This window comes from Uranotaenia lowii, chromosome 2, assembly GCF_029784155.1.
Source record: "Uranotaenia lowii strain MFRU-FL chromosome 2, ASM2978415v1, whole genome shotgun sequence".
Taxonomy (NCBI): domain Eukaryota; kingdom Metazoa; phylum Arthropoda; class Insecta; order Diptera; family Culicidae; genus Uranotaenia; species Uranotaenia lowii.
Window position 1 is genome coordinate 271,641,552 of NC_073692.1, and position 27,552 is coordinate 271,669,103.

At 38.6% G+C, this 27,552-nt stretch overlaps 3 protein-coding genes across 3 annotated transcripts; 2 read left to right on the top strand and 1 right to left on the bottom strand.

Moving 5' to 3' along the window:
- The first annotated feature begins 11,750 nt into the window (after positions 1-11,750).
- On the top strand, positions 11,751-13,188 carry LOC129745718 (chondroitin proteoglycan-2-like). Its single transcript, XM_055739034.1, has 2 exons — positions 11,751-11,845; positions 11,910-13,188. Exons 1-2 carry the CDS (start codon positions 11,839-11,841, stop codon positions 13,067-13,069), a joined length of 1,167 nt encoding a protein of 388 aa, XP_055595009.1. The 5' UTR covers positions 11,751-11,838; the 3' UTR covers positions 13,070-13,188.
- An 8,968-nt stretch (positions 13,189-22,156) lies between these two features.
- Positions 22,157-22,750, bottom strand: LOC129745723 (peritrophin-1-like). Its single transcript, XM_055739040.1, has 2 exons — positions 22,661-22,750; positions 22,157-22,594 (listed from the first exon to the last, which is right to left on the bottom strand). Exons 1-2 carry the CDS (start codon positions 22,689-22,691, stop codon positions 22,305-22,307), a joined length of 321 nt encoding a protein of 106 aa, XP_055595015.1. The 5' UTR covers positions 22,692-22,750; the 3' UTR covers positions 22,157-22,304.
- A 1,987-nt stretch (positions 22,751-24,737) lies between these two features.
- Positions 24,738-25,661, top strand: LOC129742643 (uncharacterized). The gene has a single exon (XM_055734572.1). The coding sequence runs from the start codon at positions 24,738-24,740 to the stop codon at positions 25,659-25,661; it is 924 nt and encodes a 307-aa protein (XP_055590547.1).
- Positions 25,662-27,552: the final 1,891 nt, after the last annotated feature.

Sequence of the window (27,552 nt, forward strand, 5' to 3'; positions counted from 1 at the left end):
ATTTCTTAAAAGATTTCCGCAGAAACTTTGTCAAAAACTCACTCTGCAGGTTTTCAATTGTTTGTGCTTTTGCTTCGCTGTTTAGTTTCACACTGGCTCACGTACTCCTAACAATAAACATTAAACATTAAACTGTTTTATGTTTAGTTTTTCTTAGATGTTGAAAGTTCCACTCATAGTTTTATGAAGTAATCGAAAAACACATAATCTCGGAACCGAAATCACCTATTTTATAAGGTACCTTTTTCATAGCCTTATCATTCTAATTCTATTTCAGTATGACTATTTTTTGACTAAAATACAGCTTTTAAATCGCAGCTTTTAACTTATAATTCTGAGTTTAATAATTTTTCCTTCCTCTATGAGGAATCCCAGAAATATAAAAATTGTTGGTTCTTTAAAGCTGGAACATTAGTTTAAAGCACTCAGACCAAAAAGTTATTCCAATGGATGGATGGATGGAATGGAATAGATTTTTCTGTGTTTTCGGCAACCTTGCACTCGAGACCCTATTGTGCGGCCCGCGAAGCCTTTCCGAAATTGAGTTAATTTTTCGAATTTTTCTTTAGATCGTTTGTTTTTGACTGCTAGGTTTTTGACTGTTTAAGTCCTCCAAATATATGTTTACTCCTTTTTCTTCCAATATACCTACATATGTACATTAACTTCCCATCGGCGGATTTATGATGTGAAATTTTCATAAAGAAATTTGTTTTCTGATGCCTGCTAGCTTCAACATAAAACAATTTTGGGTGAAAATCTTAGTTACCCATGAACTAGGATGATCAGAAAAAATGAAGAATTTTAAAATTTACAATAAAACCTTTCTTTGACTTGCAGAAGTCAATACACTGGGAATAGTTGATATGTCGCTGACTTGCTTAAATCAAGCTTGCGAAAGTCTCAGAAAAATCTGTAATTTCACAGAGTTTTGAGAAATATTTTCACAGATTCTGTGTCACAGAACACAAAATTTCAGAAATATTCACAGATTTCACGAATATCCGTATTTCCGAAGTTATTATTTTTATGACAATATGTCAACATAAATTTTCATTTATTTTGAAAAAAAACATAATAAGATTGATAACGTGTATTGATTTTTGTCACGTAAAATGTAAAAAAACTCATATTTTTCACGGATTTTCAAAGAAATTTATGCTACTTCCATCAGAGAAAACCATCACAGAAATTTTCAGATGATTATGCTTATGATACATACACAGCCAGATCTTGTCAGCACCCCGGTGAGTAGCGAAAGAACATTTACTACTCATTTTGACACGGCCGGGCCCATACGTGTCTTTGTTAATATGATATTCATTCGTTGGGAGCATAGACGCTAAGATATTTCTACGCTTCTTGATGATCGACCTTGCAATTCTTCCTTCTATGGATGGGAATGAAGTTTTTCTACACAGAAATCCAGATTTCATCAATACAATAATTCAGTAAAATTCCTTAAAAATTATACCCTGTTCGGTTCTGGATTCTTTGTACCATCATTTCGGGTCATCGACCATGGTTATAGCGCCATTACTCGCACTTGAAAAGATTTTAAAGAGCAAAGAAATGGTTAATAAAACACTGAAACCTTTTAGATTGTATGCCTTTTCTAAAAGACATGGCATTAAACGGTTCTTGATTACATTTGTTCATTGCAAATAAAAATAACGTCACTGAGAAAGGGGTACAAATTTTTAGAACAATTTGGATGACAAGAGTGTATCATTCAAATCGAATAGCATACAATTTAAGACCAGGTAAAATCCTGAAACTTAACACTATTTGCATGGAAGGACATCGAAATAAAAATGAAACAATAATAAAAATAATAAAAAGGAATGGACTGGGAATAGACTGCATGTTCTTCTGTTGCGCATGATTTCATTACCAATCACAGCAGTCTGGTTTTTCGTTGGTATGGGCCTCCACACACGTGCGGGCAAAAGTAAAAATGAAATAAAACCATACTAGCCAATTTGGCCCTTATTTTTTTATTTACATAGTATTCCGTCTCACGACATAACTTGACGAACATAATTCCTAAAATTCACTCGGTTCATGGCAACCGTTCTCCAATTTCTCGGGCAACCCACGTTCGCCAGATCACGCTCCACTTGGTCTTACCACCTCACTCGTTGCGCCCCCGCTCGTCTTGTTCCTACCGGATTCGTAGCGAACACCTGTTTTGCAGGACAGTCGTCCGGCATTCTCGCAACATGTCCCGCCCAGCGTATCCGGCCAGCCTTCACCACCTTCTGGATACTGGGTTCGCCGTAGAGGCGCGCGAGCTCGTGGTCATCCTTCGCCTCCACACTCCGTTCTCCTGTACGCCGCCAAAGATGGTTCTTAACACTCGTCGCTCGAATACTCCGAGTGTACGCAGGTCCTCCTCGAGTAATATCCATGTCTCGTGCCCGTAGAGAACAACCGGTCTAATGAGCATCATATATAGGTTACACTTCGTGCGAGGGCTAAGTCTTCTCGACCGAAATAAAACCGAAATAAAGAATAATAAAAATAATAAAAAGGAACGGGCTCACCAATTTAAATGTGACCAAGCCTCCAAAGTCCGGGAATAGACTGCATGTTCTTCTGTTGCGCATTATTTGATTACTAATCACAGCAGTCTGGTTTTTTCGTTGGTATGAGCCTCCCTTCACATACGTACGGGCTAATGAGCCTATAGTAAACAAAGAGGCGAAATGTCACGATTGGAATTTTTCATTTTCTGTCAGTGTCATTCCAATCGAGCAGAACCAAGCTATCTTAAGCCTAGTCCACACTAGGAGGCGGTTCGTCTCGAGACGGTCTCAGCGTCTCCCATTTTCTTCGGGAGACACTGAGACCGTCTCAGGTTTCCAACAACAACAACAGACAACAAAGTTCGTCTCATAACAAAAATCGCAGTTCATGTTGCCTAGTGTGGACTAGACTTTAAAGGCAGCCCTACAGCAGGGTTGCAAGCTCATTATTTTGAAAGGGATCAGATGGCGCCTCTTTGTTTACAGTCTCTTTAGTACGGGCAAAAGTAAAAATGAAATAAACCATACTAGCCAATTTGGCCCTTATTTTCAATTCAAGATTCAATTTCACTTAATTGATTTCAAGGCTTCGGATAAGTTTCAGATACAAGTAGATACCACTTCAAAGAAAGCTCATTTATCAAGATTTCTGTCTTAGACCTCCGTACCACAACTTGTTAACACACGATTTCGATTTCATCCACTGCGCAGCACTTGGGCCATACTTCCAGTTATTCAGATTGGTAACTGATTTTCTGGAAATGTAAGCGTTCAATGTGTTATTTTCAATTAGATAAGTACAATACAATTTCATTGTTAGAAACATAATATTGGAGTTTTTTTTTCTAATTTAAAATAAAATTTTTCCTATTTTTTTTTCAAAACGTTCGTCGCCAAGCAACACCCACCTCAAAAATGTCCTACTTCGAAAGACCAAAACATCAGCAGGAAATATCCATTCGGCTTTAAATATCGGCTTGAGAACGGAGAATAATATGGCTACGATCCGAGATAATTTCGAACAAAAAATATATAGGGGAGATGGGGGCATAATGGCCACCTTAAGGAAAACGGTTATTTAACCATAGAAAATAGCTATAATATGGAGGTTACATTATTGTTTCGTGTTCAGACACTTGAAAAGCCTATTCCCTAACGGGCTGAAACGTGAAAAACTAGATGAAAACGTTAAAAAATGCATTTTAAAAAAATTTGCCAAAAGCTGAAAACCAGTCACTGTGGAGGCATAATGAGAACCCCCCCTGAGGCAGTATGAGCAACATTAATCAGAGCAAGATGTGCGTTTTTGCCGGGGAATCTAGCAGCGAATTCAATTTGATGAAGTCAGGTGAGTCGTATATTCATCAAACAAAGCAATAACAAAATAATCTAGGTCTGTTTGTAGAATACAAACAATTCACGCACGCTCATACATTAAGTGCTTTGTTCGGAGGATGATGCTACTAGCCGTATAATGTAACAATAAAAAAATCGATCATGAATTGTGAATGGAAAAAAAATCACCTCGAACAGAAATCTAACTCTAGTCTTTTGATTACCTCTCCGACACCTTACCAATAGGCTAAATTGTCGGATGAAAACTAGTCAAGGTGTGGCGCTTTAAATCAATTTTAATTTGCTGCTAGATTCTACGGCAGAAAATGCTCATTATGCCTCGATAATATGGTGCTCTATATGCCCCTAGTCAACAAATTTAAGTAAAAACGTGTTTTAAAATTGATAAAAGTGAAAAATCAAAAATTTTATGATGGTAAAAATTGAGAAACAATGTGTACATCATGTTGCAGTGCGTACATTATTGATCAAGGTTATTTTAAGATCATAAGAGCTTATTTCGTGGTGCTCAAAAATTATAATATTTTCGTAACTTTAGAACCAAGCTAGTTTTTTTTTAATATCTCTGTAAAGATGATAAGGAGATTCCTTTTTTTGTGAAAAATTAATACTATAGGAAGTACGAAACAAATCCTCATGAAAATTTATTTAAGAAAATACGCACTTTCGTAGAAAAGCGTAGTTCTCATTATGCCTCGGGTGCTCGTTATGCCCTCATCTTCCCTATATCCAAATAGGTGTTTTGACTTTTAAAATTAGTACGTATTTTCCGTCACCCGCTCTTGGCGACGAACGTGTTAACACCTAAATTTAAAATCAATATCTAAATAACAGCAAGTCGGCAAAAGCAAATGAAAAAGTCGGATGAATACAGATGAGCACATGATGATGATTTTTTTCATCTTTCGAATGAAAGTAATGAGAAGGTACCGTCAAACGGGGCATCATGCAAAAGCAGGGTTAGATGCAACATTTGTATACCACAACACTCATTCAATTTTTATTTCAATATACTGTAATAAAGTTATCATTGAATGATAACAAATTGATGATGACATAGATTTTTTACATCGTGAAAGAGTTTACTAAAGTTTTTGATTCTCATAAAAAATTAAAAAATCGAGCAATAGATGCACAAATTTTTACATTTTTCGATGTCGTAAAAAACTTTACCTCTTATGACGGATTGGCTTAATGATATCACCTACAAACTTTACATTGCTTCCATTATCCAATACCAACACTGTTTGGTGTATAAATATTTTTCAAACTACCATCAAATTTTTTTTAAATAAATATTTTTATAATTCAGTTAGCTGACTGGGGCAAAATGCAATAAAATGCAAATTAGAACTAAATCTCATAAATCGCGTTTCCATATGCTGGGATGTGTTTTTTTTTGCTTTATGCGTTTGTTAACATTAAAATTTCATCCATCCTAAGATTTATTTACATGATTTGAGATAAAAGAATATTTTGTAGTATTTTTTACCTCAAATATATGCAGCACATTAACACTTTTTTCTTAAAAACAGTTTTGACAGAAACAATGTATAATTTAATTCGAACAAAACCAAAAAATACTGCAATTGGTTCTTTATGCGTTATGACATTACAAATGTATCAAAAACTTTAAATTTTCAAACGTTTTCATTTGATTTTTCATTAATTACAGAGTTGGTTGCAACTTTTCCTTTTTCTTAGTAGGGTGAAAATCGCATGTTTTTGTAAATTTAAAAATAATGGGTAAAACCAATAATTTTTCTGACTACGTCGATCTGGTGTCCCATCAACCTTGAAACTTTTTATGTACAAGAGGTATGATTATCTGTAAGCATTAAGATTTTAGAAGCCATTGAAGTTGAAAAATGTTGCATGTTGGCCCAGTTGACGGTACTGCCGGTTCAAACATGAAAGATTTTGTATAGAAACAACTTAAAAGTTTTTATGCATTGTAGAAATACTTAAAAAATGTTGGTTTTAAGAAATAAAATTATGCAAATGGATGATGAATAATGGCAGAAATGGATGATGAATAATGGCAGAATGATGTTAAATTCATTTTTTAGTTTTTGAATTAATTAACAAATTCGTTTGATATTATTAAGAATGAAAATCGACAAAAATGTTTAGTAATAAGGATAGATATATCTTTTTTATGTTTTCTTAGCAAATCTTTTGGTTATTATCTATAGAGTTTTGCAAATAATTAACGATTGTTGTTTGAAATGCGGTCCAGCGAGAAGACTTTGAATGAACATTGGCCCGTTAGTTCAAAAGGTTGCTCACCCCTGCTCTAGACTGATAAATCACATGTTATGATGCACGGAAAATAATAAAAAGGTAAAATTTACCGAGATAGCAAGGTGAACGGTCGTGAAAGCCAAAAAAGTAACTTCTACCTCTTCAAGGTGAAACTCACCTCACAGCGAGGTAAAGTTTACCTGAATCTGCTGGAAAAAAGCTGGAAAAAAGCTACAATTCACCGGGAAAAAATATGAATTAAAAAAAGATAAATCTTACCTCGTAGTGAGGTGAAATTCACCTGAATTGAGCTGAATAAAAATTTACAATCCACCTAGAAAAAACCTACCTACCTACCTAAGGGTCCGGCGCCGATTGACCGACGCGTAGGGCTGAGATAAAAGATCTCCAATGCTGGCGATCCGGAGCCAGCGTCTTCACTTGCTGCCAGCCAAGGTTCTCGTCAACTGTGCGGATTTCAGCGGCTAGACTTCGCCGCCACGAGCTTTTAGGTGTGCCTCTTCTTCGATGCCCATCTGGATTCCAGTCAAGCGCCTCTCTGCAAATCTCGTTTTCATCTCTTCGCAGCGTGTGCCCAATCCATCTCCACTTACGTTCCCGAATCTCGATTTCTAGCGCCCTTTGATGACACCGGCGATGAAGTTCAACGCTTGAGATCCAGTTGCCAGGCCACCAAGCGCGGATGATGTTCTGCAGGCAGCGATTCACAAAAACTTGCAGTTTTCGCGTCGTCACCGCATATGTGCACCAAGTTTCACACCCATACAGCAAAACGGATTTGACGTTTGAGTTGAAGATTCGGATCTCAGTTCGTAGAGAGATCTGGCGTGATCCGGGTTTCGATGTCCTTCTTCGTGCCACCATCAGGCGTTATCTGGCTACCAAGATACTGAAAGCACTCCACTGTCTCAACCTGTTGTCCAGCTACCACGAAATTGGAACGATTTTCTGTGTTGATTTCCATCGACTTGGTCTTTCCGACATTGATTTTGAGACCTGCTGCCTTGGAGCTATCGGTTAGGTCGTCGAGTTTGCTCTGCATGTCTTGTAGTGTTTGGGCGAGCAAAACAATATCATCTGCCAGGTCAAGGTCGTTCAGTTGCTCAATTGCTGAAGGATTCCACGGCAATCCTCGGTTTGGTCTACAGTCAATCGATCCAGTCAAGATCTCATCCATTATGATGGGAAAAAGCAGCGGTGACAAAATACATCCCTGTCTCACTCCAGCAGTTACCGGGATTGGTTCGGACAAGACACCGTCGTGCAAGACCTTGCAGGAAAATGCCTCGTACTGTGCTTCGATGAGATGGACTAGTTTCTCTGGGACCCCTCGTCGCCTTAGAGCCGCCCAGATGTTTTCATGGTTAAGTCGGTCAAATGCTTTTTCGAAATCAACGAACACCAGCAGAAGAGAGTCCTGCAATTCATTGATTTGTTCCAGTATTATTCGTAGCGTTGTGATGTGGTCCACACATGATCGTCCGGGTCGGAATCCAGCTTGTTGCCGTCGGAGTGTAGCGTCGATTTTCTCCTGGATCCTGTTCAGGATCACTTTGCAGAGTACTTTGAGGGTTGTACAGATCAACGTTATGCCTCGCCAGTTACCGCACTCTGTCAGGTCTCCTTTCTACGGGACCTTTACGAGGATACCCTGCATCCAGTCGGCCGGAAATGTTGCAGTATCCCAAATGTCAGCGAAAAGACGGTGCAACATTTGTGCTGACAGGGCAGGCACGGTCGGCTTTGAGCATTTCAGCAGGAATGCAATCGTTTCCAGGCGCTTTGTTGGATTTCATGTACTTGATTGCCGCTTCTATTTCAGCCAGCAGGGCGCTTCCAAGTTTACGCCATTAATGCGTCTTACTGTAGGCGCCTCGAGCCCACAGAAAAAAGGTCAATCAAAAAAAGGTAAAACTTACCTCGTAGTGAGGTGAAGTTGATCTGGATTGAGCTGAACAAAACGGTACAGTTCATCTCGAAAAAAGGTAACAATTTGCTGAACCCGTTTATTGAGGTTAAGCTGTTTTGTCATTCAGGAACAAGTTTTGCTTTGCGCCCAATAAGTGAAAATCGGAACAGAACGGTAAATGTTTTCTTAGATTTCTTTAGTAGTGCTGGTTCTCGTCATAATACTTTGCTTTTGCTACAGATTGGCCGAGATTCCGGAACATCCCACAGATTATTCCGGAAAAGCAGGACCTAACCGGGTCAATCGAAGGAGGGATATGAATGTCAACGCAATATAAGAGGATTCAGCGGCCAAGGTTCCTCGGAAGAACTCGAAGAAAGCGACCGTGAGGAAGCAGGAGAATTCGTTCGACAACGAAGCAAAACGTTCACTGAATGATCACTGAATTGCCATGAACCTGGTTAGGAAGTTAGCCTGGACTTGGCTCAAAAATAATTTTCTGCATTGCAACATTAATTGTAATGGTAAAAGTCCCTATTATCCTAAATAAATACCAATTTTTGAACGAATGTTGTTTTTTTTCATTGACTAAACCAACCAAACCAGCTAACATTTACTTAAATCAGAGTACGGGATAACGGTATTATTTAGAAAGAAGGTAAAATTTTCCTTTTTGCTAGGTGAATGAAAAAAAGGTAAATTTTACCCAGAAAGCTGGGTGGAAAAAAAATCACTTCGAAAAAAGGTAAATTTTACCTTTTTTTATTTTCCGTGACGATGATTTCAATCTAGCTGGCATTTTCGTTTAATGTCAGTCGTTAACCATCACAATTAACAGTCATTACTTTTGGTTCGTGTGAATAGAAACGAAAGTTGTATGGCATGGTCCCTTTTCGTAGGTGGAAGGGGCTCAAAACTATTACTAAAACCTTACTCAGGTCCAAATACATCACTGTACCAAATTTCAAGCTGATCGGTTAAGAGCAAGTTCATTGGCGTTGGGCGAAAGTGGTAGAAATTTTGACACTTTCAGCACATTTTAAAAACTTTACCATGCGAAAACTAATTCTAATTCTAATTTGATTTATTTAGAGAGGATTTTAACAGCAGCTGTCATTCGTCCTCTGTACGTGTTTCTTACATTTCAACTTAATATTAAATTTTTCGAATTAAACTTGCACTGTTCAAAAATTTTATGAGGTTTTCTTCATTTGCTGGGTTTAATGCTGCTTCCACGTTGTATCCAATACCGCTGGTTCGTCTTTCAGTTTCATGTTCTCTGCATTCTCCAATAATATGTTGAACAGTGAGTGGCTCGTTACAGGTAGCGCAAGTTTGTATCCCTTTTGAAAAGAATTCGGCATGGGTGATTGCAGTGTGACCAATCCGCAGTCTGGTCAATGCTCGTCGCTCCATTGGGTTTCTCCTGTCATTCCAAGCTAACGTACTACTTTTGACTCTTCGAAGGAACAGTTGTCTGTTATCATTCCAGTCTACCTCCCACCCATGCGAAAACATTTCAAGATCCGTGCATTGAAAATAATTTTCACTTTAAAGGTAAGTGACATCTGGAGTGAATTTTGGCCATACGTAAATTTATGTGAATTTTAAGTGACCGTCAAGTGAAATCACTTAAGTGGCCGATCAAGTGAATTTCAAGTGAGTGGCAAAGTCAATTTCAAATGTTTGCTCAGGTCATTAATATCTTTCAGTTGTAGTGGTTTTTAGGTGAAATTTCGGAATATCAAACATGAATCAACTTTGTTTCTCAAAACAATTATTTATGAAAAAATGAATACAACGTAAAAAACCCTCCCTTTTTTCCTTATTTAGGTTCAAATAGAAGTTTCGGCTTGAAAAAATAATCATTTTCTGACTTTGACGAGACATTCTGGTTCATCTTTCTTTGGTTCATCATAATAAAGAAAATTTAAATTCAACAAGTATTTATTGTTTTCCATAATAATTACTTTAATTTCACTTCACTTGAATATTTCCAAAATAAATTATCATCAGAAAACGTATCCGAAACCTGATTGCTTTGAAAAAGGTCACTGTGACGTGATAACCGATTCTGTTTCTGTCGACCTATGGAAAAGTATAATTGTTTAAATACATATAAATTACTCTAATTTTGCACCTACCAAATCAAACAAACCTCTGTTGTTTCTTTTCCAAACAACAAAAAAAATCAATACTGACCTTTTTGACATTCGCTATGCAAAAATCACTTGAATTTTAAGTGATGGGCAAGTGAATATTGGCTTAAGTGACCGGTCAAGTGAATTTCAAGTGAGCATCGAAGACATTCAGTGTCGGTTACTTAAAACTCAAGTGATGAGTAACTGAATATTGATTCGTTCACTTAAAACTTAAGTGGCAAGTGAAAGGTACATGAGCCACCAAAAATTCACAGAAGAAATTCACTGAGTTTTCACTTTTAAGTGAATCTTCTAGTGTTTTTTAAGTGTGATTTTGGGTTCAGTGTGGCCTTTAAGAGTTTTTACAACACGTGTTGTATTCTCGCATGCTGTGATGCAAAAATAGCAATATTACTATCACATACGGCTGGAATAGAAACAGTGCTGTAAAAAAAATACAACGGAAAAAGATCTTGAAAACATTTTTGCATGGTAAAATTTTCAAAATTCGCTTCAAGTGTCAAAATTTCTACCACTTTTTCCCAACACCAGGGAACTTGCTCTAAGCGGTGTGAATTCATATAAGGTGCATACAAAAAAAAAAATATATAGTCCAACTCATTTGTTGAAGATTTTGTTCAAGCTAGAGTTAGACAGTGCTTTTGTTTTTTTCGCCATCATTTACATTATTTTTACAGAGGATTTTATAGATTTTATATTTTGTAAGATGACGAATTTGACAAATCTGTGATTAGAGGTCAATAATGATGAGTCAATTTTTTTTTTCATAGTATTGACCGGAAAGATAAAAACCACAGTATGTATGTTTTATAATTAAACATTTCCGTTAAGGTTATTTTGTCACAGGTCGTGATAATATAACACACAGTTGTAATTAAAAAAAGACAAAATGCGGTTTTTAGATTTTTGTTGGGATTCAAGAAAAACAAGCAAGAAGTTTGAATGACTATTTTCTAATTTTGTGAATGCTTTTGAATCCCAGATTTTGTTATTTTAAGAATCAGGTTTAAGAAAACATCTGGATTTGAGGATAATCATAATTTATTAGCCGAAATATTTTTTCCATGAATTTATGTGTACATCAGAAAAAAATCCAAGCTTAATGTTTTGTCGCATTAGAATCAAGAAAGGGTTAGAATTTTCAATATTTTCTCACTGTGTATGAATCGTATTTTCCCGAACATCATCATACTTACTATTTCGACATTTATGAAGAGCTCCGCGTCACTATCATGACTGTTCATCTTCAGCGGCTAATGTTGAATCAATGTCCACCGCAGAATTACCGATAACGTACACAGCAGTCTCCGGAAGTTCTTGTTGTCGTCTCGGAAATAGAAAACAACCAAAGAACGTTCGGCGAACCGTTGTTGTTCGAGGGATTCCTAGTCCAGTTAAATATGCGATCATGACCTAATACATTTCGGTACCGTTGTGTGTTGCGCAAACGTATACTATCATCCAAAGGAATGTTTTTCAAATGATTTTACATGTTTGTACTCTATATAAAACTGAATTGATTGCCCGTTGACGACAGTATTGAAATAATTGTCGTGGGAGAAACATACATCTAACAAAGTATAAGTTTGTAAATCGGAAATATAAGCCGGAATACATCATGAAAGGTAACATTTTTTTTACCATAGTTCTTTACCAGTAACCAGTCAAAAAAAATTTTTTTTTTGTCAGTATTCACAGCTATAATACCACTTCTGCTGATAGCAGTGACATCGGCTAATCCAACATTTCGAATCGAAGATGGCGTACTCGATGCGAGATGTCCGGCAGCTGATAACGCGTTCAATCCTACCCATCTACCGCACAGCACCGACTGTAGCAAGTTCCTGAAATGTTTCAATGGACGCGCCTATACGATCGATTGTCCCCCGGGTCAGGAATTCGGAGCCCAGATCCATCGTTGTGATTTCCCCTCGTTTGCACAGTGTAAACGTGTACTGGCTGAACCGGATCCAGCCCAGTTTGTGATGACGAATGGTGTAGTCGATACTAGATGTCCAAAAAACGACAACCCCATGAATCCAACTCACCTTTCACACCCAGCTAGTTGTCGGAAGTTCATGAAATGCTTCAGCGGTATGAGCTTTGAACTGGATTGTCCACCTGGACAGGAATGGGCCAACCACTTGAATCGATGCGATTTTCCATCCATTGCAATGTGTTCAATCAGCAGACCTTACGTTCCAGAGGAAGAGGATGAGGAAGAAAATCACGAACAAACAGTTGAAGAACAAGTCATCGACGAATCCCAAATGGAAGTGGAAGCTATGCCAGTGAAAGCTGAGTTCGTTTATAGCTCTGGTATTCCAGATACTCGTTGCCCTCGAAATGACGATCCTTTCCGGCCGGTCCATCTACCACATGCCACCGATTGCAGCAAGTTCCATAAATGTTTCGACGGACGAGCTTATCCTCTGGATTGTCCACCAGGCCAGGAGTTTGGAGCTCGTTTGAATCGGTGTGATTTTCCACAATTCGCACAGTGCTCCTTGCCTAGGGCCGCCAATAGTATATCGAAAAAACTAGCAAAGGCAGCCGTCGACGATTACTATTGGAATTACGACGACGATGATGATAGCATCCCTGCGGATTCCAGCGAGTGGACCGAAGAGCAAAAAGAAATTATTGCCGGTGTGGTCGATATCCGTTGCCCGAAAGAAGATGATCCAGATTTCCCGATTCATCTTACGCATCCGAAAGATTGCAACAGATTCTACAAATGTTACAATGGTCGCGCATATTTGATCATGTGTCCAAAGGATCAGCACTGGAGCATAAGGTACGATCGCTGTGATCATCCGAACGTGGCCAAGTGTACAGTTCGAATGTAGTCGATACGCCAAAATATTAGAGATAATTCGGTTTATGGGATTAGCTGGTTAAGTTTATGGTGCAGGGATTCTAACTTATTTTTAGCGGCAAGAAGAAATAAAATCGGCATCACAACCAGCATCATTGTTTATTTATGTTCGAATAAAATCTTATTTATCAACCATCGTAAAAGGTAATTTTATGTTGAAAGTCCATTTCCTGCCCAGTGTTGTAAAACCTTTCTGAAGGTATCGGGGTCTCATTTTTTACAGATTTTTTTTTTGCATTTCATGGTTCGCTGAATAACAACAGCAATGACAGCGCAGTATCTAAATGTGTTTGATGCCAAAATCAAATGGAAGTTATACGATATGTGCCACAATAACGTTTTATTTAGGTAGATATGAGTTTTTATAAATCCATCGCATTTTAAACTGAGAAAAAATGTGAAATTTCTACTGAAAACGAATATTTAATTTGAACAATGTCTAATGTCTTCTTCTTCTTCTTCTACTTGAGCTGCTTCACGGGCAGCTCGGGTTAAGGGCCAGTGACATGTCTAATGTCTAATGTTCACAGTTCAAAATAAAAATCAACTGTGACGTTATGATTTTTCAAAACAAAACAAAAAATCAAAAAACGGACCAACATCTGTCTCAAGCCTCGTCCACACTCGGCAACCTGAAATCATCGTCTGATATTGCAAAGTGGTGGAAAAAAAAAATCCATACAGTTGATTTTGAATCGATGCAAAAATTAATAAAAGGTATTCGACGAAAAGTTAAAAACTTAATCAATACTTGAAATTATTTTATCGGCTATATCGGTGAAATTTTATATTGAAGATAAAAATAAGACGATAGATATTAAAAATGAGCAGAAGAGTAACTTTTCATTTGAAAAAAAATTTCATCCCATTTCATCTCTTTGTCTCTTACGGGCCTACTACTAATGAGTGGTAAAAACAGATATAATTGTATCTAAGCTACCACCAGACAATCCGCGATGCCAGGTAAATGTTTGACGTTTTGTAGTTAGGAAAAAAAGGTAAACAAAAGGGTGAAAATTTTCGATGAATTTAAAACTCATCATAAAACTTTTTACTTCAGAGATCTCTTAAAAAGTAAGTAGAATCAACTTTTAGGTCTTCTTCTAGTGTTTTAATTTTTTTTTTGAAAAAAAATTGATAGCTTCTAAGCGATAAACTGAGTTTCAAAAACTGGTGTTTTTCTTGCGATTGAAAATACACCTAAATACTTTAAAAGTTTTTGAATGAAAAAGTGATATTTTCACAAAAACATTCATTCAAAAAAATTGTTAGAGATATTTGTAAGCTAAATTTAAGAAAGTTCTGTTTTGGAAAGCATTCTAACAAGGAAATAACCTGGATGAAAAAACTGTTATTTTATCCTGTTTTTTGTTAACCAAAGTAACAAATTTGATGTTTTTTTTTTCTAGAATCAATGGAGTGTTTGAGTTGTTTTTTGTACTGGAAGAAGATTAAAATGATTTAGATTTTTTTATAGATTTATTTACGAGTGATATTTCATTTATGAAAAATGTACTTCTGGAACGTCTGCTCTTATGGGAGAGCTGTTTGCACATTTTTGGAAAATTTTTGTAAAAAAATGTAATGTATTTCCGTCGACGTGTCTTTTCACGACAAAATTTTGCCCAATAACTATCAAAAAATAACATTGAGAGCTAATTCCCTTATAATTATATGCCTGTTCCTAAAAGCTTCCTTGGCTGGTAAACGGTGGATAATTTGCAACACGAGACCCCATAGTGGTCATATCACCTCTTATTCACAACTCCTATCTCTACCTCCCCGTGGTGCCGGCTGGGATGCGAGTAACCTAAGCGGAGATCGGGTACCCAACCCCGGTGGATGCTTTGGTCGCATGCAGACTGAGAAGGTGGCCGCACGCGTCTGTTCCCCAGGTCAGGGGCGGCGTGCAACAACAACCGAGCGTCTGTTCCCCAGGTCAGGGGCGGCTCAAACAGCGTCTGTCTTGCAGCAAGCGGCTGAATTTATGAAATGCGGCTCCCGCCAGCTAAGTCCAAGATGGCAGCCCCATCGCGGGATTGGGACTTCAGGCTAACAACCTACTGCTCCCGATTTGAAATTGTTACGGAATCCAAAAGAAATGACCGACCTGGAACTTTGGCGACGACTTTTAGCATAAAAACACGGACACGAATTGGAACTTGGAATGTTTTAACCCTTGCCCAACAAGGCAAACTGGAACAACTTGCTAGAGAGGCTAGCCGCCTCAAGCTTGAAATTCTGGGACTGAGCGAAGCCCGTTGGCCTAATACTGGAGAACACAAGACACAATCCGGGAAAGTCCTGCTTTACTCTGGCATACGAGGAGAACATGCTACTCGGGAACGGGAAGTTGGTTTCCTGTTAAGCCCGCAGGCCTACGCGGCCCTCATTAGATGGGAACCGATAAACGAAAGAATAATCGTAGCCAGATTCAGAACACGGGTTAGAGAACCTTACAATGGTCCAGTGTTGCCGACTTGCAGGAGAAAGAGCCGTTTTACAGTCAACTGAACAGCGTGGTTGAGAGAATTCCGAAGGGTGACATTCAAATCCATTTGGGCGACTTTAACGCAAAGATTGGCTACGACAATCAGGACCTTGAGCGCATCATGGGGCGCCATAGTCTAGGACAGATGAGCGAAAACGGAGAGCTGTTTGTAGAATTTTGTGGCAACAACAACATGGTGATCGGTGGATCGCTCTTCCCCCATCGACCAGCACATAAGGTCACTTGGGTATCCCGAGATGGCCGAACAGAAAATCAAATTGACCACATCTGCATCAGCCGAAAATGGAAAAGGAGCCTTCTTGATGTCCGCAACAAACGAAGCGCAGACATTGCATCTGACCATCACCTCGTCCTTGGCGAGATACGACTGAGAGTTGCGCGTGTCCAACGGCGCGAGGAGAAAGTCGGGTGTCGATACGACGTCCGCCGGTTGGAGAATCCAGAGGTGAAAAGGGCATACGTTGAACAACTAGAATCCAGAGCCTCGGAGTTGCCGACAGACGGAACAGTCGAAAAACAGTGGTGTGGAATCAAGAATGCCTTTATCACGACGAGCCATGGTACTCTCGGTAAAGTTTGTGGAAGAAGGAGTGAATGGATGTCGGATGAAACTTGGAGGATGGTCGATGATCGGAGAATGGCGAAAGTCGGAATTGAGCAGGCATGTACCGGGTCAGCCAAAGCAGCCGCTCGCTTACGATATGCGGAGCTGGAAAAGGCAGTTAAATGCGCTTGTAGACAAGACAAGAGAGCCTGGACAAACTCCCATGCCGAAGAGGGAGAAAGAGCCGCCGCCAATGGAGATATCCGATTACTTTATGACATTTCTCGCCGCCTCAGTGGTGCAAGGACTAATGCAAGAATGCCGCTAAAAGACCGAGCAGGTCAGTTATTGACCGATCGAACAGATCAGCTCAAACGATGGACTGAGCACTTCGAACAACTCTTCCGAGTCACGAATAGCGATGGCCAACAAAGCCCGCAGCTCGAAGCGCCAACAGTAAGTCGCATAAATGGCGTCAACTCGGAAGCGCCCTCGCTGGTTGAAATAGAAGCGGCAATCAAAAACATGAAATCCAACAAAGCATCTGGGATCGATTGCATCCCTGCTGAAATGCTGAAAGCCAACCCTGCCCTATCAGCACAAATGTTGCACCGTCTTTTCGTTGACATCTGGGATACTGCAACATTCCCGGCCGACTGGATGCAGGGTATCCTCGTAAAGGTCCCGAAGAAAGGAGACCTGACAGAGTGCGGTAACTGGCGAGGCATAACGTTGATCTGTACAACCCTCAAAGTACTCTGCAAAGTGATTCTGAACAGGATCCAGGAGAAAATCGACGCTACACTCCGACGGCAACAAGCTGAATTTCGATCCGGACGACCATGTGTGGACCACATCACAACGCTACGAATCATACTGGAACAAATCAACGAACTCCAGGACTCTCTTCTGCTGGTGTTCGTTGATTTCGAAAAAGCATTCGACCGACTTAACCATGAAAACATCTGGGCGGCTCTTAGGCGACGAGGGGTCCCAGATAAACTAGTCCATCTCATCGAAGCACAGTACGAGGCATTTTCGTGCAAGGTCTTGCACGACGGTGTCTTGTCCGAACCAATCCCGGTAACTGCTGGAGTGAGACAAGGATGTATCTTATCACCGCTACTTTTTCTCATCGTAATGGATGAGATTCTGACTGGATCGATCGACTGTGCACCGAATCGAGGATTGCCGTGGAATCCTTCAACAATGGAGCAACTGAACGACCTTGACCTGGCTGACGATATTGTTTTGCTCGCCCAAACACAACCGGATATGCAGAGCAAACTCGACGACCTCACCGAAAGTTCCAAGGCAGCAGGTCTCAAAGTCAATGTCGGAAAGACCAAGTCGATGGAGATCAACACAGGAAATCCCTCCAGTTTCATGGTAGCTGGGCAACAAGTTGAGAAAGTGGAGTGCTTCCAGTATCTTGGTAGTCAGATAACGCCTGAAGGTGGTACCAGAAAAGACATCGAAACCCGGATCAGAAAGGCCCGATTTGCGTTTGCGAGTCTCCGAAACATCTAGCGGTCACGCCAGATCTCTCTACGTACGAAAATCCGAATTTTCAACTCAAACGTCAAATCCGTATTGCTGTACGGGTGCGAAACTTGGTGCACATATGCGGAAACGACGCAAAAACTGCAAGTATTTGTAAACCGCTGCCTGCGGAATATCATCCGCGCTTGGTGGCCTGGCAACTGGATCTCGGATGAGGAACTACATCGCCGGTGTCATCAAAAGGCGCTAGAAATCGAGATTCGGGAACGTAAGTGGAGGTGGATTGGGCACACGCTGCGAAGAGATGAAAACGAGATTTGCAGAGAGGCGCTAGATTGGAATCCAGAAGGTCATCGAAGAAGAGGCAGACCCAGAAACTCGTGGCGGCGAAGCCTAGCCGCTAAAATCCGAACTGTCGACGCGAATCTTGACTGGGACCAAGTGAAGACGCTGGCTCCGGATCGTCAACAGTGGAGGTCTTTTACCACCCCGATCAGGAGAGCATATCAAAATAAAAACTCAAACATATCTCACCAAGATATTTTCATCTGATTCAGTTATAATTAAGTACTCCAATTTTTCGATTATAAGTTTCTCCAATCCGAATTATATCTTATTCTGATTGACAGACTTGAATGGGGTTGAGGTCATTTTCAATTATCAAGATTTTTTTTCGGATTGTCCTAAAATAAAATGATTATATCTTATTTTGATATACGTACAACTTTTTCTGAAACACGGACATCGAAGTCAACGGCCCAAACCGAACATCAATGAGTTTTGCTCAACAGATCCATAAAATTGAATCCAATTTAATGGAATCCAAAAATGGGGCATGGTTTTAGCAAATAATGTGGTTTATTGTCATCCTACTAGAAATTTTCCCGTAGCACTAATATCTTGATAAGTTATAACTTTGATAGGTTTTGTTCTGCCCAATATCAAACTATGCTATCTGAACGAGATATAATCTTGAAAGGAGCATATCTTAAATTGATATAATTTAGCTATGACCGCATAGATTTTTTGATATAATTTGAGATATTTTAACATCCTACGAGTACTGAATAATAACTCATTTAGATAGGAAAAAATGAGTATCAAAATATCTCATCTTGATATAATTTTGTTTTTCCCTCCTGATCGGGACGGCCCTACCCGATCAGGAGAGCATATCAAAATAATAACTCAAACGTATCTCACCAAGATATTTACATCTGATTCTGTTATAAGTAAGTACTCCAAATTTTCGATTTAAAGTTTTTCCAATCTGAATTATATCTTATTCTGATTGACAAACTTGAATGGGGTTGAGCTTATATTCAATGATCAAGAATTTTTTCGAATTGTCCTAAAATAAAATGATTATATCTTATTTTGATATACGTACAACTTTTTCTGAAACACGGACATCGAAGTCAACGGCTCAAACCTTACATTAGCAAGTTTCGCTCAACAGATTCTTAAAATTGAATCAAATTTTCGGGAAACCAAAAATGGGGCATGGTTTTATCAAATAATGTGGTTTATTGACCTTCCACTAGAAAATTTTATCGAAGCACTCATATCTTGATAAGTTATAATTTTGATATAATTTGTTCTGTCTAATATCAAACTATGCTAACTGAACGAGATATAATCTTGATAGGAGCATATCAAAAACTGATATAATTTAGCTATGACCGTAAAGATTTTTTGATATAATTTGAGATATTTTAACATCCTACGAGTACTGAATTATAACTCATTTAGATAGAAAAAAATAAGTATCAAAATATCTCATTATGATATAATTTTGTTTTTCCCTCTTGATCGGGTATGCACCGGAGGATCGGCGCGGGATCATTAAGTAACTAAGTAAGTCCTTAAAGCTTCCCAAATTCTCTAAACTCTTGTATGGAGCACTTTGTAGCGCTACTATTTGGTTAATAGCTCGGATAGTAGGCCATGCGTGATTCTCCCTACATGCAGTGATGTCAACCTTCCAGATTTTTTCTGAATCTTCCAGACTTTTTGGACTTTTTCCAGACATTTTTTCAGGATTCAAGACTACCAGACTTTTGACATTTCTTCCAGACAATTCCAGACTTTTGGCTTAGGACATAAATTGTTGTAAGAATCTATGAAAATCCAAAACTGTCATGGCATAATTTGTCAGAAAATGATTAGAATTTATGAATTATGAATGCAGTGGTTGAAAGCAATAAATAATGGCAAATTCTTCGAAGATATATGAATTGAGAGTCAAACTGAACACGTAAGTGATACAGTCAGAAACAAACGATAAGTGCCTATCTGCAACATTGGGATCCATTGACCAAAAAATAAGGTCACCACTTTCCCGAAGGCAAGCTATCCAGACTTGCTCTGACATTTCCAGACATTTTTTCAAAATCTTCCAGACTTTTTCGAAAAACAGTTGGCAACCCTGCCAACAAGCGGAAACTTGCAGTTCGGTCGCACTCGCTCGTTCGTATTCACTGCGAAAAATGGTAAAAAATAAACGAACATCGGTAAATCGACTCTTCATTGACCGATGTTCGTTTGTTTTTTACCGAAAAAAATTACCGAACAGTTTAACGATTTACACATGTTAGGATTTCGGTAAAAAAATTACCGAACTCGGTAATTTTCGTTTACTGTGTATACACTCTAACAATTTATTTTGGGTTTCATTTTAAAGGAAAGGGTTGAGGGATTAGGGAACGTTGGGGCCCATTTACAAACAGGTTACTTGCCGGCGTATGATGGCGGGATCCTGAGCGACATCGACGGCCAAACGCTTTGACGAGATGATGGTTGGGCCATGTGATCCTCCCGGGGAATGCCTGGTCCATGGACGCACGTGGTGATACCAGCGCCACGGAGGGTCCGTTCCGAGGCCGAACTACCAGCGCGCCCTACTTTCCCGACCGGTAATGCACTGCCGGATCTATCGGGATTGCAGGGTAATTCCTCCTCCCGATGACTCGGTTGAAGGCGCGCCAAGCTTACCTCCACGGTCTGCTGCGCCGGAACTAGGGGCAGGGTGATAGCCCGGACCTTCGGAGCAATCAATCGGCTGTACCGAGATCTATGTGTGGTCGTAGGGTCCTTGGAGCTGGGACCGGATGGTGCCGTTAGATGGCTGGGCCCGTTGGTTGTCTTCCAGAGATGTCCTTGGGGACCGGACTGGTCTGAGGAAGTTGCTTCGATCGGTGTCAGGCAGCTGATGCGACTTGTGCCTTCTCCGAACCACGTGGTTCCTTTTGCTTACTGGTTTGCAGGCGGACGGATTTGGACGTCCGCACCGATCAGCGACCACACTTTGATTGACCCGTTTTCTTTCAGCGCGTCTTTTCGCTCGCTCCGGAAACGTCATCGAAGAAGGGTTGCCAGTATTTCGGCCGAACGATGATGTTGTCGCTAAGTTCTGACAGATGAGGGATGGGGGACATTTGTTGGGACGAGGGACCTATGTATATTTACTAATTTCCCTAATCGTTATATAATCCAAAATCCGAGGCCCCTGCACATGAAGGTTCGTATTTAAACTGTTGCTACGGTTAGTCCGTAACACACCTCATTGCACATGGCATTCCAAAGCACAGGTCCGAGTATGGAACCCTGTGGAACACCCGCTGTAAGGGCAGTACATCGTAACATAGTTTCGGTTTCGTACGTCAGGACTCGGATAACTCATCTGTCAACACTACAAATGCATAGGTTGCTTCCGGGATCTTGAGGAGAGGATTGTAAGCATTTCTTGGGGTCTCTAATTGAACAAATCTTGAATTGGATTTGAAAAATTATATTTTGAAAAACAAAATGAAATGTTCCAGTACAAGGAAAAGCATTCTCGTCACTTTTGACTCGAGCCTACTAATCTTTACAAATGTTTTCCCGAGTGTCACACCTGAAATACCTACAAAAATCCATGGAGGACGACAACTGCATTCTGTCTTCGATATTAATCTTATATATATAAAAATGGAAGCGATTTCTTTATAACACCATCACGTATAAACGGATGATCGTAACGAAGTGAAATTTGGTATCCGAGAGTTTGTCGAGTCAGAGATGGCCTCGAGAATCTCACTTTTTATGGAAGAGGGGATCTCATGCTAAATCAACTTGAAATGGAACACTACTCGAACAATTTTATGACAATTTTAAAGAAAATTCACAAGCTCGAAGAAGTTAAAGACGTGTAGATGAAGTTATATATTCCAGCGATTTTTTAAGTAAATGGTAAAACGAAGTTTACCGGGTCAGCTAGTGAACATATAAAACAACCATCGTCATGACAATACTTTAAAAAAAGTTACAGCGTTGCCATTTACTTCAGATAGATTTTTTTATAATTTGGTAAATTTCCTGAGATACCGATTTGATGTTGTAACTAATTGAAGCTACAATGCTAGCTCAGTGGATCGATACTCTCTACATTTAGCGGATTCAATGTAGCTGAAGATGAAAAATAAAATGGAACGAAAGTTACCCAAACGGCAACTCATCTATTTACACAGACTTTGAATTTTATTGAATTTATCAAGATTTTCTCATTCATGTGACCAATGTTCTCTCAAAGCTAAGCTTCCGTAAATTTTCAGTTATAAAAAATAATTTTTGAATGGAAAACTATAAGGGACGACTGCCGCCTGGAATCTACCACTGACTGCACCGGGCCACATCGGGATAGTCGCAACGATTCATGGACACGGAAAATTCCAACCCTTCAGGGCACTGATGCTCATAGGCCCTTCCGGCGTAGCACTTCATGAACTTGCTGCAATCGCCCCGCATTGGGAAGTGAATCGGGTTCATCGGATCGTCGTTCCGTGGACAGCGCGAGTCAACGATGCCGGGTACAACCTTGTATGGCTGAGGGTTTTGTTGCCATTCGGCTTGACTTGGGTACCCAAAAAAGACGACCACCGCCAAAAGGAGGATAATAGCTGTAATAGAAAAAAACATCAATTTCAATAAAAAAAAAATTGAGGGTGCGAAAATCAACAAAATACCTTTCATCATTTTATAAGATGTAAAACGCATAACAGAACAACATATGATGCTATGTTTAAAAGCTAGGAAGTGCTTTATATACACTAATGGTTCACTCGACAATTACTGCGTTTGTACAGTACGAACCATAAAAAATGCGAAAATGTTTAGCAGTCTGTTTTCAGTTGTTTTGAAGATTTTTGATATTTTTTTTTGTGTGTATTGGCTCTAACCTTCATCTGTCAATTGATGTAAACAATGCACAATTTACGCTATATCGGCAAGATGTACACAAAGGAGATAGTGACCAGTTTGCTTCTTCCAAGCAAACCCAAACCTGGCCGAATTTGAACCACCTCGATGTCGATTCCCTGAAGGCTTATATTACGAAGGTATGCTCCCGATTAAGATCTCGCCTGGAGAGAGTAGTTGAGAACGAAAGTAGACAAGTCGAGTGATTGATTCTTCACGAGTTTGTCTACGTGCCTGAATGAATAAAAAAGTTTTTAAATCATGTTTATATCAAAAATACTTTTTTTTTGTTTCGATGATAGTCGTTTTACCATCTTTATGGCATTCGCGACTTTATCAACGTTACAGTTGGCGGATCGTTATTGAAAAACTTATCCGGTACAACAGTGTTCGATGTTTACTCTTGGGCTCGAACTCGTGGACATCGGCTCAGGAGACAACAGACTTGCCAACTGAGCTATATCACAAGCCCATCAAAAATACTGTTTTGAACCTTGATGACAGATTTTCGCATTTTTTATGGGTCATACTGTAGTGTACGATTGATAACGCCTTATTATTGACAAAGTAGTAGCTTCAGTTCACAAGAATTTCTTTCTTGTGAAGGAGTATTTAAAATGATTTTCTTGTAGATACAATGGGTCAAGATCAATCATGATGCAGTTTCCCTGGCTCCGAAACCCGGAACTGATAACGATCCAGCAAGTAGTAGGTAATATGCTTGTACAAACAGGAACCTAAATACAGGGTTTTTTTTTAGCTTTGTAGATCTTTATTTGCTATTGCCCTATTCGCGACGCTTCGTGAGAAAATGTGCTTTATCTTTATCCGGCAGTATAAATCTTGATAAACTTGGTAATGATCTATCCGACGAAGATGAAATAAAGGAATTCAAGAACCTTTTTCACAGAGACAAAAAAAATTGGTAATGAAATAGGTCTGACACACATAATCGATACGTACTGAAGGGTCATACAGGAAATCGATAACAACCAATCCACGAAAAGTATTTAATCACTTGTTTTCGGCCTGTGAGGCCCGGCCTGATAGCCATTATCATCACTCGTTCAGGAAGATCGTAAAGATATAGTACAATACACGTGTTTGCGTTGTGCGGCAAAAATTTCCGAAATGTTGACTAAGGTTGATGCCTTAAGGTGCATTTACAGTTCTTTCGAACGTGAAAATGAAAAAACTTATATTCTTCAAAAACTCGACTATGCTGCATTTCATGGCTGAGAAACTAGGTGGAATAGATGCGGAATGGTTGAACGATTATTTTTGAACTGATTTCCTTGTTCAAAGCCCTTTAATATTAATTTTATTTCAATTCCCCCGATTTTCACTGCGGAATATTTTTTCCGCGTTCACTGACATTCCGCTCGAAGTGTAAACGCACTGAGCGAACGTGAAAACGAAAAACGAACAAGAGTGGTGAATATAAATTCCGCGTTCATTTTCACGTCCGAATGGCAATGAGCATTCTGAAAAAAATTTCACCGATAACGGAAAAATTTTTGCTTCATAAAAAATTAGTTTTTTAATTTGTAAGCACATTTGAAGGCAATTAAAGGCTTAAAAGGCTTTAGGTGAAAAAAACACCTAAAGTGCAAGTATCGGTACGGCTTTTTGATTCGTAGATTATCTTTAAAATAAAAAGTGTATTTCTTTACTTACGCCGGTATAATTCGTGCTGATCTCCAGAATAGCCTTGATATTATCCCGGACAACTGCAGGCTATCCGGTGGAAGCCGTCAATAGTGAATTTTGAAGCCTTTTTCTGCCGATTTATTCATCGAAGAGTGGAATTTTGTTTTTTATTGTCGCGGCTATTGTTGTGACAGAATGACGCGACGCAACAAAAACCGTGCTACTGATGAAACAGTGTCACCTGACAAGCTTGATGATACTAATCTAAAAAAACAAAAGATTGTGGCAGCAGCTATCGAGATCAACAATGACGATGATCGTGAGTCAACATCCGATCAGGGTGGTCCAGAAATCACTCTTTTAGAATTGCACCAAATGATCAAAAACGACATTTTAAATGCTAGCAGCTCAACAAATATAAGAATAGATAACATTGCGGAAAATATAAATAAATCAATTGAAAAGCTACAACATGAGGTTGAGGAGGTGAAAGTTTCTCAACAATTTATTTCGAACGAATTCGAACAAATGAAAGTTTCACTAGATGATCATAAATCTATTGTTTCATCTATGAAAAATGAGATAGCTGAACTTAAGAATGATCAAACAGAAAATCGACAGTACATTGAAGAATTGAACTTCGAAGTTAATATGATCAAACAATCTTCAATGGAGGGTCACCTGCTCATTTCGAATGTGGTGCAGCTTATAAACGAGGATCTTGTTCATCTGTTAAACAACATATTAAGTAGTCTGGGAATATCCTGCAATTCTTATGACATTATTGGTATCACGCGACTGTCTTCATCGAATGGCAGAGGTCTATCTCCGATCCTGGTCCGCTTCATGAACATAGCACTTAAGGATAAAATAATAAGAATGGCGCGGAAAAAACCACTGAGCTGCATTGACATTGGACTAAACATCGATCAACGGATTTACTTCAACCAACGACTGACGCACTTAAATCAACGTCTCCTAGGAATAGCGAGAAAATTTAAAACAGATCACCATTACAAATTTGTGTGGTTCTCAAACGGATTTGTGTTTCTTAAAAAAGATGAAAAATCTAAAGCTTTAAAAATAACTGACATTCAAGATTTGCCAAATCATAATTGAATAGTGGAAACATTCTCTGATTGCAACTTATATATTTTTTGAATTTTGTTATGATGCACAGTTTGTTAAAATGAAAATTGAATTTCGCTAGTTATTTAAATTGTATAGAATTAATGTATAAGATACTTGCACTTGTAATAATGCACTAGTGTGGTGGCTGCAACAGTTTTTTAAGCTTCTTTGCCACAAAACAAACGAAATAAAGAAAAAAAAAATACTACGAGTTTGAAATGAAACGCATACGAAATTTTTTTTTCACTTTAAAACCCGCTTGGGCATCATTTAATTGCACCTGTTGGAAGAGTTTCTCGACGAATAAATGTACCTGTTGGAAGAGCTTCTCAACGAATAAATGTAAACGAAGATCATCGAATGGCCAGATTCCATTGAAATAAAAAAATAGATTCCGCTTTGTTCAAATGTGTGTTTCAGAAAAGGTATGGAAATAATTATAAAAATTTATAAAATCATTCAAAAATAATGTGTTTTAAGGAGAACTGAAAAGCAGAAAAATTATCAAACAAAAGAGTACTGATGCATTTTAATTAAATAAAAACCTTTTCAATTGTTTCACTTATTAAAAGTAATTTTGAAATTTTTGTTTGTCAATTTTTAATCAAGAAAAAAATGGCTATTTTGTAGAAGTTATATTCATAACGTCCTTTCAATAAGTTTTTCAAAAGGAACGAATCGCTAAAGCTCGTTACTCCTTGATCGATAAATACTTCTTGGGAGTACTTTAAATTCATAAAATTTAATTTAAATTCATTGTATTCAAAGATAAGAACTTTGGGATTATTTGATTAAATCAATCGTTTTCAAAGCTGAATATGTTTTGAAGAAGAACGATATGTTTTTTTGAGAAATTTGAATTTAAATTTGAGCATTGGTTCGACAAGTATCGATCAAAATATTGGTTGAATGATCTGTCATTTTCCGATCGAAATCAATTTCTACCCGCAGTTGAACAAACCTCTTACTAATTTTGAAGATTTGACCGATTTGACATTTCACTGCGGAATATTTTTTCACTGTGGTGAGTTCACGTTCACGTTCGAGTTCGAGTTCACAACACACTCATCTGGCGCAACCCCTTATAATGTAGTTTTGACCCGTTATCGGAAAAGACTGGGTTAACTCCTTTTTCATGTAAAGGCCTTGTACCCTTTATAGTGTACACAGCTTGTACGTCAAACAGAGGTGAAAATTAGTAATGTAAACATGTAAAATCTACACATTATTTTGGAAGCCCGCTCAGCATGGCGATGTCAGCCCTTTGATGTTAGCCCTTTAAAGTGTCAGAAGGATGGAAAGAAAATAATAAAAATAAAACTGATTTTGAATTTCTTTATTCATGCTGGTCATTTATTTATTTTCATGCTGGTGTTATAAAATATAGGTTTTAGCGATTCCATTTCAACAACTCACATTTAAACTCAAACACAACTTTTAAACTTATTGCTTAATCCACAATGCAAACCGTATATACCATCACTCTCGGATAGAATGACAAGTTAGAAGACTACCCTTTATTTAGTAAGCCAGCTTTTCTAAATAATGTGTAAAATTGACTCGATGAAACGACACTTTTTTTGACAGATCTCGGCTGTTCGCAATAATGGGTCAATTTTACAAGTTTAAGGTGTTGCGCCAAATGAGTGTGAAGAACTGTAAACCGGGCTTTACATTTAATTTCAAACGTTGCACAGTGGGGCAGACCTGACCAATCGATGGTCAAAACCTCATAACTTTTTTAAATGAAATCCTACTGGTTTGAAGTCTTCTGAAAAGTTGTTCATCTGATCGAAATCTGTAATTTGATGTAATTTTTTTTCATCTGGGTGTTGTAAAATTTGATCTAGATAACTTTGTTCAGCAGATTTTCCTTATC

Bases quoted from the DNA above. Each gene is read 5' to 3' on its own strand.
- LOC129745723 (XM_055739040.1), bottom strand. From the start codon at position 22,691: ATGCGTTTTACATCTTATAAAATGATGAAAG. The intron at 22,595-22,660 runs GTATTTTGTTGA...TTTCTATTACAG, and splicing joins ATCTTATAAAATGATGAAAG to CTATTATCCTCCTTTTGGCG.
- LOC129742643 (XM_055734572.1), top strand. From the start codon at position 24,738: ATGACGCGACGCAACAAAAACCGTGCTACTGATGAAACAGTGTCACCT.